Raw genomic sequence first — 11,637 nt, 5'->3', positions numbered from 1 at the left:
TCCCCGGAGAGTCGTTCAGAGACAGCTTGGTTGATGCGGTGCACCACGGCGTTGGTAGTCGTCAAGATGGTCCTGTTGGCGAAGTACTCGTCCGTAGCAACCTCGGGATCGTTGATGTCGGCGTACATCTTATCAATAATGTTCTTCAAACCCCGTGGAACAGCTCCAGGTGTGATTTCTTCGTCTTCAATGTCGTCTCCTTCTTCGTAGATGTTGTCGATCAGCATATCGCGCGGAATCTTCACAAAGTCCCTGCCCAGGGACCTGTTGACCTCGTGTCTACCCTCTCCCACTTGTAGGAGAAACTCCGAGAAAGCTGCGAGCTCTGCGGCGGTGCTTTCGTTACTTGCCGATTGTACACGCATGTTTTCCGTGAGATGCAGCTGCTTGAAGTGTCGCCATAGCGTAGATGACTTCAGACACGCGCCGATGGTCTCCGCTGGTGTGCCGCGCACTACCACCGGCAAAATCTGGCGGAAGTCACCGGAAAGTACAAATACTTTCCCTCCAAAAGGCTCCCTGGTCGTTACCCATGATGTCACGCAAAGACCTGTCCACCGCTTCGAAGGCGTGCCTGTGAGTCATTGGAGCTTCGTCCCAGATAACCAAACTGGCTCGCTCGATCAACATCTTGAGGCGCGATTGTTTGTAAATCGCACACGTCGACTTGTCGTTCAGCTTGAGAGGTATCTTGAACGTCGAATGCGCTGTGCGCCCACCCATGAGCAACAGCGAAGCAATTCCACTCGAAGCCACAGCAATCGCGATCTTCCCGGACAGTCGCACCTTCGCCAGGATATGCCGCAGCAGAGTTGACTTTCCTGTACCTCCCGGGCCGTCAATAAAGAACAGCTTGTTGCCTTGAACTGGTGCTTCGGCCGCCTGGATGATTTCGTCGTAAATAGCTCGTTGGCCGTCGTTCAGCTGGCTTTCTTGGTCCACAATGGCTTGAAGGGTAGAGTGCTGGTACCCCTCCAGTTCGCGTCGAATGAGGTTGTTCCGCAGCAGCGAATCCAGCACCAGCCGCGGGTAGTCATCCAGCTGAGGGAGGTCAAAGTCCGCCACTACGTAGCCATTGATTTGGAGCAGGTCGTTAAGGTCCTTGAGTGTGTGGAACCTGATCATGTCTTCCTTCTCCTGTCCTTCCAAGCCCCGGTATGTGTGCGCGAAGTCTTCAGAAAGAACGTCGTAGAATCGATTCCACAGAACGCGAACCTCCGAAACTTGAGAATAAACAATGATCGTCGCGAAGAGCTGGCGGAGTTGGTACGGCATCTTGAAGGCAGCGGCTTCTTCCATACACGCAATCCATTCTGCGTCGTCTTCAAGGTAGCCCAGTTTGAGTGCGGCTTGGCGGTACGACGCATACGTAACACCATCCACTGTCCGAAGCTTGGCAAAGGACTGAGGTCCCTTCCGGTGACACAGCAGTACACGCATGTAGAACCGCTCCATGTCCCGAGGGGTCACATGAACCATCCGCCCAAGCGCCGCTTGGTATTGTTTGCGACGAACCCATTTCTTTGCCTTGTCATCCCATCGGAATAGCTTCGGGATGTCTTGGTACACCATGGTCTTTGCAACTTGGTTCTCCGGAGCCTCGCTCGCACACAATTCGAAGAAGCGGGTCAACATCGAGTGGCGACCGCGAGTGAGAACTCGATCCGGGTTGTCGCTCGAACGGAAGGTCACGAATTGCTCGTTCTCCAGGTGGATCGTCAGCTGTACGATGGAATGCGTCTTGCCTTGAACGGAGAAGTCGAGAAGCCGCATACATGCCTCTATCGGAGATATATACCTTGCGTTCAGGTACCGAAGAATCTCGTTGGGATCCATCCTTGCACCGTTCGACTCCCCGCCCACCGTTTCCACAGTGATTACAGCCTTGTCGGACCCCTTGTAGACGTACTTGTACAGATATTTGACCGCCGTGAGGGCCGTACAAACCTCCACGTTGATATGGCAGTTGTACTTCTGCGAAAGGTAGGGATTGTACGGGACCACCCATTGGTTAATGGTGGCGTTGTCGTACTCCCTTCCCTTGAACTTGAGTACTCCCGGTGGCCGGCGGCGACGTCTGCAGACAGGAAACCCGTTCACGTTTCCTTGGGTAACCTCTACCAACGGCTTCGGGTATCCCTTCGTGCACTTTCCGTCCTTCATGCAGGGGCTGGAGGGGTTCGCCGCGCCACATGGACCATGCATCATGCAAGTGAGGATGGTCTCGTACAGCTGGGGGTTGATCTCGGCGTCCGGGAGCTCCGAAGAGCACAACTTGTCGATGATTTGTCTTGTACGCGGCTTGTCTTCGTCTGCGAGAATAATCAGAATGTGTGCGTGTGGGAGGCCCTCTTCTGGAACTCCACCACGTAGATCCTCGCCAGAACACGTCCCAGTACGCCTTCATCCAAGTCTTTCAGCATCGCCGCCAATTTCTGCTGCCAAACGCGGGCTACAATGTCCGGGCGGTCTTGTGCGCTTTGGTTTGGCTCCGGTATCTTTCCTGGATCTCGTCCCACGTAGGGTTGCACGTCATAGTAACGAAGACGTCCGGTTTCCCGTACTCCCGCACGATAGCCATGGAATCTTGGTAAGACTTGTACATGGCCCGCGGACTCCCCGAATGCGTAGCTGGTAGAACGATGCGCTTGCCGATTTGGTCCAGGAAGTGTCCCGAGCGACGCTGCGGTTCATCGGGGTGCTGGAGCGCCCCAGTTTCGCGGTTGTACTCCGTCAATAGGGCTTCGCCCTCGCGCAGAACCGCCGTGTTTTCACTTAGAAGCGCGTCTCGAACCCCGCTGTACTGATCGGCGCGAAGTTCAGCTTGATGGGATGCCACCCAACGCAGTTGCTCTTGCTCGCACTTGGCTCGTTGATCTACGCAGTACTGCTGGAATAATCGCCCACCTTGGTGCAGTACCGACTCGTCACCGACTTTCTGGAATAACCGGTAGGCTACATGCTCTCGGAGGGACATTTCACGCTTCTTTCTGCGCACCACGTTGTTCGCATACACGTCTGTGTAGGTCCAACCCAGTTCTCCATGCGGAAGAAGTAGTGGGTACTGCAACGGGTCATACACAGAGTGCGTCTCGAAGAGCCGAAGCAGCGAGTGATCTTTAGTACGCAGAAGGATGTCGCGCGGGCTGTCCAAGTTGCCATCCTCGATAAGAGTCGCCCCAACTTCCGAGACCGTTGGTAGGTTGTGGGTTCGTGGGTTTGACCTCTTCTCGTGCAGCCGGAACACCATATCAACCACCTCCTTTCCCGCCGCCTGGTCGGCGCGCAGCTTCTCCGCGAAGTTGAGATATTGTTGCGCGAACGGATTGCACTCCTCCATCATCTGCTCCATCTCCAGCAGCGTCCCGGCGTGGAGGTCAGCGAAAATACCTCGGCGACGCTCCGCTCGCTGTTGCATGTCTGGATCGACGATGTAGATCTGGGCAAACTTGGGGGGCATGGGCTCGTTTGTGAACGTATCGATACGCGGAAGTAGAGAGCCCAAGTAGTGCCCCATGGCTCCTTGAATACGATACGTGTATACACCACGTTGTCCAGCAACGCTCTCGTCTTGGTTCACGTCCCTGAAGTTGGACCGGTTGCTACAGGAAGCCCCAATCGACGTGAAGGCAAAACTTGGTTGTAGGCACGAATGCGGCGCCGAAACTCGGCATCCGTGTACAACTGGTGCAGTCGCGGAGGCGCAGCTCGTAGTGAAGGTAGCTGCACCGCTCCCTCCAAACAACAGCCTTTTTTGGACTCTGCAGGCCATTTCCACGCGTTGCAATGAGGGCAGATCGTAGTTGGAGGCAGTCTGTGGCGCCCATTAACGATGTTGTCGCCGCTGAGCATGGAGACTCTGAAATCCTCCTGGTTTGCGAGTGCATGACCTCTGCGAAGAGTGCTGCGCCGTATACGCTCCTGTTGTCGTCGTTCCTCTCTCACCTCCTCCTCTTGAGCGTCTCGAACCGTGGCTTGATACTCCCGAAGAGCCACTCGCTCTGCTTCCGCTTCTTCTTGCGTCAGATTAGCCCGACGTTCTTCCTGGCGAACGCGTTCGCGTTCCTGGCGTTCTTCACGTTCATCTGGCGTTTCTTGCTGGCGTTGTTGGGCGTGTTGTAGACGATCGGTCTCCTGCATGATCTCCCGTTGTTGCTCGGTTTGGTTAGCTCTTCTAGCGGCCTGTAGTAAACGGCTTTGCTCGCGCGCTGTGCTTCGTTCGGCCTCTGTTAATAGAGCCCTACGTGTCCTTTGGCGTTCTGCATCTCTACGTCTTTGACGCTCGCGTTGGGATCCCGTCATGTTCGCCCTTCTAATTCGGGCTCTCTCTCTGTCTCGCGCGCGGCGTCGTTCTGTTTGAGACGCCGTCATTGCAGCGCGCCTCCTACGCGCTGCCTCCGCCGGGGTCGAGCCAGGAACTTGCTCCGTTGTGCTGACATCAGTTGCTACAACTGTAGAATCAACAGGCGCCGCTGCCTGGACCGGAGGTTCTTCTCTGCGGATTGGTGGAGGCCCAACAGACGTGTTTCCGGCCGCAACATGACTCTCGACAGCCGTGACAGTAGCGGCCGTGTCTGTCACGATAAGCGATTGAAATTCCTTGTTTAAGTTGTATCGTTTAGCCCTCCGACGCGCTTGGCGGCGCCTTTTAGCGGCAGGCTCCTCTGGAGCAGCCGGGGTTGCGTTGATACGCTCGTTGTCCCGCAAGGCCTGCTCGATCTCCTCGCGCGTCCATTTCCTTTTCGTTCGAGCCATTCTGGGCTGCGTACACGCAACAGAGTCACATGACGCGTTAGACATAAAGTCTAAGAACACCGTCGCCATTTCCAGGGTCCTATACACGCGCCCCGCCGCGGACACAGAAGCGCAAATAGGTGCGTCCACCTAAAGCGCCGGTCCCATACACGACCACTGGCCCGGAGATGAGGCAGGTCACCCGGCTTCGCCGAGATCTGCCCCATTTACCCCGGATTGGTATGAGATTTCCCACGCCGCTGGCGGGCGGACGTGGGCACCTCAGGGTCGCGGCTCCCAAGAGCGGTCGCTGCGGCAAGGGCACGCGCAATCCTACGTCGGCGGCGGGTGCCAGCTGCAGTCTTTCTTATCATCTTAAAATGGGTATTGCTACCCACTTTAGAGAAAGTAACGGTCAGTATAGTGGAGAGCTGCAGTACCCAAATGCCATTCTCCAAGGTAATTAAACCCGGGATGCAAGCAAGAGAGCAATGTTGCAGATTCGGGACGGCCTGCCTGGCATCTGTGCGCCAACGGGGGAGTCTCGACTACATGGCCGTGTCGTGGAACCCACTGCAACTCCCCGTGGCCCCACCGGAGTAGGCACCAGGCCGCCCTTAATCCCACACTATAATACCTCGACTGCCCTGAAGGTACCAGTTATCCCAACAGGCGGAACTCCCGAAACCGACACTTCTATTACAGTTAGGAAACTATGTAGCTAAGCGTACCTTAGTCCCTGTGCGGCGCTCGCGTCCTGTGGGGCTCGCTGCAGCGCCCGACGTCCGAGCGCTTCCTCGCTCCGCCGCGCGCGGAATTCAAAAAAGGAAATGTGAGCGCTGAGGCAAAATCGGCCAATCACAGCGCGTTATAATTATCACGCATGGCTATGTTGTAATATCGGGCAAACATAAGCCAGTCCGGAAGATGGTGAGATGCCATAGGGCAGGTTACTAATGCGCTAATGCAGGGCGGTAGGACAATGCGCTACGGCAGGCTGATGCCCCAAGGGCGGAACACGACGAACTTACAGACAAACTTACAGGATACTCGGTTAGTTGTGGTAGATTTTATTGACGTTGTACGGTCTGAATGAACAGATATAGCAGGGAATGTGAAAGAAGAGGTGCGCGTAACGGGGTTGTAAGATACTCATACATCTGTATTCGTTGTGATCTCTCTCAAATGTTTCCCTGAATGAGCAGATATAGCAGGGAATGCGAAAGAAGAGGTGCGCGTAACGGGGCTGTAAGATACTCATACATGTGTATTCGTTGTGATCCCTCTCAAATGTTTCCCGCGAATCGCTTCAAGTACATGTATCGCACTGGATAGTCGCCAGTTGGCGGCCAACTGGCCGCCCAGCATGGCCGCCCAAATCTCATTCCGCAATTTTCTCTACAACCAAACAGACTCGAACAAGAATCCTCAAGAACACAGCGATGCGCGTGTGCTACCTCGTGATGGTTACTGCCTCGGTGTTTCTTGCCAGCGTTGCCGAAAAATCGGTTGCTATGAACCTCGACCAGCCGCAACTTTCGAAGCTGGGCTCTCCCGGCGCAGCCAAAGAAATCAAACCGGACACCGCGCGATTCCTCAGAAGCATCAAGGCCAACAGAGAAAGCGAGGAGAGGTCGGGGATTGAAGGTGTGGAAAAGATGATCAAGGCCTTGGCCGGCAAGAACGATCTTCAGGCTTTTCATCACATGCAGTTTGCATACCCGCACATGCCGATGGACGACCGTATTGCTGTCGTCAAACTGTATCTGGAAAAAGTAGCGAAAAAGGCGGAGGCGGCAGCCAAGCAATAGTTAACACACGATCATGACGAGATGAATTGCTTAATGCGATAATTCGTCGATCCAACCGATTTACTACGCAGCTGGGAGGGACTCTTGTGTAGGCACGCCGCAAACCTAAAGCTTTGCTGGTTTATATCGAAAATGAAAAGAAATTACTGAGGTTCATCGGGTCTTCGTTCATCTTTCACTATGCACGATGATCGTAAGTATTATACGGAACAGAAGCGACGCTGTAGAACTTGTGAAGCCGCACAACATCCCAAACACGTAGAGCTCAGTACACGATGCTGCACCGAGATGAAGCTATGACAGTGCTATCTCTTTTCCCGGAAAAGAGTCTCACTACAATCAGCGGATCTGTTGTACGTGGGTGGCAGCTCGTAAGCTACCGACACTCTCAATTCTGTGGCGTGTAAGTATCCCTAGTAGCTTGTGAAATTGAGCGAAGTGTAAGTGCATGTAATATAGCTTTTGAGTCACAATAACTTCGCTCCAGCATGATCGATCGTTTTATCCTAGCCACAGGGGCCTATAGCCAGTGGTTGCGAATTGGCGTCGTCAAACCCCTCGGGCAAGTATCACTGCGCGATAGATATACGAGTGTTTGAGAGGCTGAAATGGTAGGATACACAAACGTTGGAGGAGCTCGTGACCATGGCGCCGTGGGGCATGATCAAGGACAAGATCGTGCTGTCCCCCGAGCCGGCGCGCCCCGCCCCCACGCCCAAGCAGTAAGTAGATTCACTGCAGAATAGGCCGAGACAAAATATTCATCGCTGTAGTGCTGACTGAGCCCTTTGACAATGATGCTCGCTTGGCGCGAGGCTAACCTAATAAGATGCAAACTTTGATGATGCACCGCATACTGGCCGGGTCACTGCCATTCGCATCATTATCATCCCTTACTTGCCTTGCTGCTGCGGGCTGATTTCCCGTCCCAATTGTACACCAATGGCCTACGCCAGAGACCAGTGTAATTTGTATGGAGCCAAACGGTGTTCACAAGAAGGGTGTGTAAAGCAAGCAAAGGTCAGGGGTCTGCGTATTGCCCACGGAGTTATCGAAATTGCTCGCAGGGTGCATGAAGCGAGCCGAAAAGGGCAGCAATTGCATTGAACACGGCATGGAACCCCTGTAAAGTACTGGGATGCAATGCACCAACACATAGGCCAAGTGCTCAGCGCACAGGAAAATATGTTGAATTCGAAGTAGAGGATGCATGAGATATTTTGAAAACATCAATGATCATGAAGTGAATAATGTACGCCCGAAGTTCCGAGCATCACTTTAAAACTCCAAAAAGTGTTTCAAATGTTTTTGGGGCTCAAGGTTGTCGTTCGACTGATACATGGTATTGCCAACTACACGTACACAAAATGAAGTCTTTTGCAGATGTGTACAAGAATTCGCTTGTTTGACAGTTTCCCAACTTTTAGCACTTCTCCAGCCCAACTCACATATCAAGTGCACCAAACACAAGATCGAATGTACTTGCCGGCCTCGACAGCGAGAACTACGTTCGTCTTGACCTAGACCGCCGAATCGGATGCACACACCTTACATGCTACGTAGTATTATGTATTCTGCAAGCACAAACTCCAACTAAATTCTTCAGCGTGTATTATACTACAAGCTGTAGAGTCGAGTGTAGTACTTCAGTAGTGTCATATCGCGATCTGCGAATTGGCGTAACTGTGCGTGGTGGTCGCAATCCTCGAGAAGGTCAATGACCGACGCACACCTTCAAACAAATATCACTCCACAGTAGATAATGAGAGGTGTACGCGACAAGAAGAACTGGGATACCCTAACGTTGTTGTAGCATCAGCGTCCACTATATTCAAGGTGCACAATACTCGGTGCTTTGGTCGATGTACCAACAGCAACACTACATAGAAACCACGCGTGACTAGACTCGACGGTCTGGTTGACTGCGTGAACATCTGTACGTCAGCGCGCATGCACACTTCTTGCGTGCCCGCAGCGCTTACGCAATGAAGGACTCGTACTTGGCCGGGTTCCAGTCCGGGAAGAACTTGGCGGCCGTGTCCGCCACCTCCTGCTCTGTGCCCGCCACGCCGCGACCCTCCTCGAAGATGGTCGTGAGGAAGGCCACGAAGTCCGTGTTGAAGTTCTTCCTGTTCTCCTCCAAGTCCACGTAGCGCACCTCGATCTTCTTGTTCAGCTTCTTCTCCGCGAGGTCGCGGATTTGCAGCGGCGTGAGGCGCTCGGCCTCGAACGGCAGTCTGGCTCCCTCCAGCGCGCTCGTGGGGGCCGTCGACAGCACGTGCGCCACGAAGCGACCCACGTCCGTGCGCGACGTGATGCTGAAGGCCGTCTCGCCCTTGCCCACGACGTTCATGTAGCCCTCGTCGTAGTGGTAGCCGAGGAAGTAGGGCAGGAACTCGGCGAACAGGCCCGTGTAGAAGAGGGTGAAGGGCAACTCGTGCTGCGTGAGCAGGTCCTGCACCTCCTTCTTGGCCACGTTCGGGCCCTCCGTCACGCGCACGCCGTACTCGGCCGGCACGAAGAGCTGGATGCCCGCCGCCTTGGCCGCCGGCACGATGGCCTTCTGCACGCCCATGTGGTACGGCGACACGGTGCTCACGGCCACCTCGCTGCCGGTCAGCGCCTTCTTCACGGCGGCCTCGTCGTCGTACGAGACCTGCACGAGCGTGGCGCCGCGCGCCTTGAAGGCCTGCAGCTCCGGCTTGCTCTCGTCGCGCGTGAGGATGGTCACGGACACGGCCTCGCCCTTCTTGAGCAGCTCGTCCGCGACGGTGCCGCCGACGCCACCGGCTCCGATGATGGCGAACTTGGTGTAGACCGACATGGCTGTGGGGTCGAGTGGGGTAGATTGGGGTAGAGTGGGGTGGGGTGGTGGCTCGACTTACGTCTTGCGGGGACGATTGGATAATGAGGTCGCAGCACGAGCGCGCCTACAAGTCGCGTGTCTCGCGCGTCGGAGGCGCGAGGGCGACTGTGATCATGGCACGCTGTCCGTGCTGCCTGCTGCCCACGTGGTCTCCGTCTAGCAGACTGTTACTGTAGTAGCAGTGTGCACTGCTGAATCTGCTGACGTACTTGACTTGCAGGTGAGATGATGGAATACCGTAAGTTGGGATCCCGAAAATAAGGCCGTGATAGTGACGGGGCGTCATAACGCATTTCGTGATTTCTTGAAACTCCGCTCGATGAAGTTGGAAATATATGCTACTATAATCTACTACAACTAACAGAGTATCCTGTATGTTTGTCTGTAAGTCCGTCCGTTCTCTATCTTGGGGGCTTAGCCTGCCGTAGAGCATCGTCGGGGGAGCGCCCTTCCCGCCTGGCGACAGTGTATTAGTAGCCTACCCTATGGCATCCCACCATCCTTTTGACTGGCTAATCTATGCCCGATATTACAAAAATAGCCTTGCGTTATATTTATTCGTGCTGTGATAGGCTGAAATTGCCACCCCGCTAAAATTTCCGTTTTTGAATTCGAATTCGGGCGCGGCGGAGCGACGCAGGGCGCGGACGGCGGAGCGCCGCTGCGAGCCCCACAGGACGCGAGCGCCGCACAGCGACGACGGTGCGCTGCGTGCGCGATATAGCAACCCGTATATGCGCCCTAAAGTCGATAAAGTTAATAGACGACGACCTTCTGGGCGTGAGCTAAATACATAATATATTATTACTGCTCTGTGATTGGCCGAAATCCTCTCTGTTAGAATATATTGCTATTCGGGGTGCCACACACATTTCGCGATACAGCGCGCGAAATACAAGACGTGCGCTGGACAGGGGTGATCCCGGACCTTCAAGCACCTTCCACAGGACCTTCAAGCACGCAGGATCTTCAAGCATGTTGGACATTCGTGCACCGAACGCGATCGCGTAGTAGTAGAGCGAGCTGGAACAGCGAGCGTAACGGGCTGTGACAAACGGTATATCCAGTAGTGAAGCGAGCTGGCACAGCGAGCGTAACGGGTTACGATGAATGGTCCTTCAAGCGCGACCTGCGGGACCTTCAAGCACCGACCTGGCACAGCGAGCGTAACGGGTTGGGACGAACAGTATGGTAAGTAGTGGAGCGAGCTGGGACAGCGAGCGCAACGGGCTGCAATGAACGGTATGGTAAGTAGTGGCCTAGCGAACTGGCACAGCGAGTGTAACGGGTTGCGATAAATTGTCGATGAAGTACGCCGGACCTTCAAGCACTTCGGACCTGCAAGGCCGCAGGACCTACAAGTACCGAGCGCTATCCGTTGTAGTGGCGCGAGCTGGCACAGCGAGCGTAACGGGTTGTGACGAACGGTATATTCAGTAGTGGAGCGGGTTGGGACGAACGGTATATTCAGTAGTGGAGCAAGCTGGCACAGCGAGCGGAACGGGTTGCGAGCAACGGTATGTTCAGTAGTGGAGCGAGCTGGCACAGCGAGCGTAACGGGTTGAGACGAAAGGATTGCCAAGTAGCGTAACGGGTTGCGCCGAACTGTAAACCCACCGGAGCGATGCGGAGGGGGCTATGACAAATAGTGGAGCGAGCTGGAACCGCGAGCGTAACCGCCTATGACTAACCACACACACCGCCGCGAAGCGGCGGCGATCAACTAGTCTACTACAACTAACAGAGTATCCTGTATGTTTGTCTGTAAGTCCGTCCGTTCTCTATCTTGGGGCTTAGCCTGCCGTAGAGCATCGTCGGGGAGCGCCCTTCCCGCCTGGCGACAGTGTATTAGTAGCCTACCCTATGGCATCCCACCATCCTTTTGACTGGCTAATCTATGCCCGATATTACAAAAATAGCCTTGCGTTATATTTATTCGTGCTGTGATAGGCTGAAATTGCCACCCCGCTAAAATTTCCGTTTTTGAATTCGAATTCGGGCGCGGCGGAGCGACGCAGGGCGCGGACGGCGGAGCGCCGCTGCGAGCCCCACAGGACGCGAGCGCCGCACAGCGACGACGGTGCGCTGCGTGCGCGATATAGCAACCCGTATATGCGCCCTAAAGTCGATAAAGTTAATAGACGACGACCTTCTGGGCGTGAGCTAAATACATAATATATTATTACTGCTCTGTGATTGGCCGAAATCCTCTCTGTTAGAATATAT

The 11,637-nt window shown here is 54.6% G+C and overlaps 2 protein-coding genes across 2 annotated transcripts; one reads left to right on the top strand and one right to left on the bottom strand.

Moving 5' to 3' along the window:
• Window positions 1-6,176: 6,176 nt before the first annotated feature.
• IUM83_04544 (putative secreted RxLR effector protein) lies at window positions 6,177-6,545 on the top strand (the record flags this gene model as incomplete). The annotated part of the gene is made up of 1 exon (XM_067928630.1): window positions 6,177-6,545. One exon carries the CDS (start codon window positions 6,177-6,179, stop codon window positions 6,543-6,545), a length of 369 nt encoding a protein of 122 aa, XP_067796336.1.
• Window positions 6,546-8,523: 1,978 nt separating this feature from the next.
• Window positions 8,524-9,369, bottom strand: IUM83_04543 (Isoflavone reductase P3; the record flags this gene model as incomplete). Its single annotated transcript, XM_067928629.1, has 1 exon — window positions 8,524-9,369. One exon carries the CDS (start codon window positions 9,367-9,369, stop codon window positions 8,524-8,526), a length of 846 nt encoding a protein of 281 aa, XP_067796172.1.
• Between the last annotated feature and the right edge of the window lie 2,268 nt (window positions 9,370-11,637).

Source organism: Phytophthora cinnamomi (genome assembly GCF_018691715.1).
Source record: "Phytophthora cinnamomi strain GKB4 chromosome Unknown Contig17, whole genome shotgun sequence".
In the NCBI taxonomy this organism is placed as follows: domain Eukaryota; phylum Oomycota; class Peronosporomycetes; order Peronosporales; family Peronosporaceae; genus Phytophthora; species Phytophthora cinnamomi.
The sequence above is the reverse complement of the archived record's forward strand: the minus strand, read 5'-3'. Positions and strand labels throughout refer to the sequence as shown.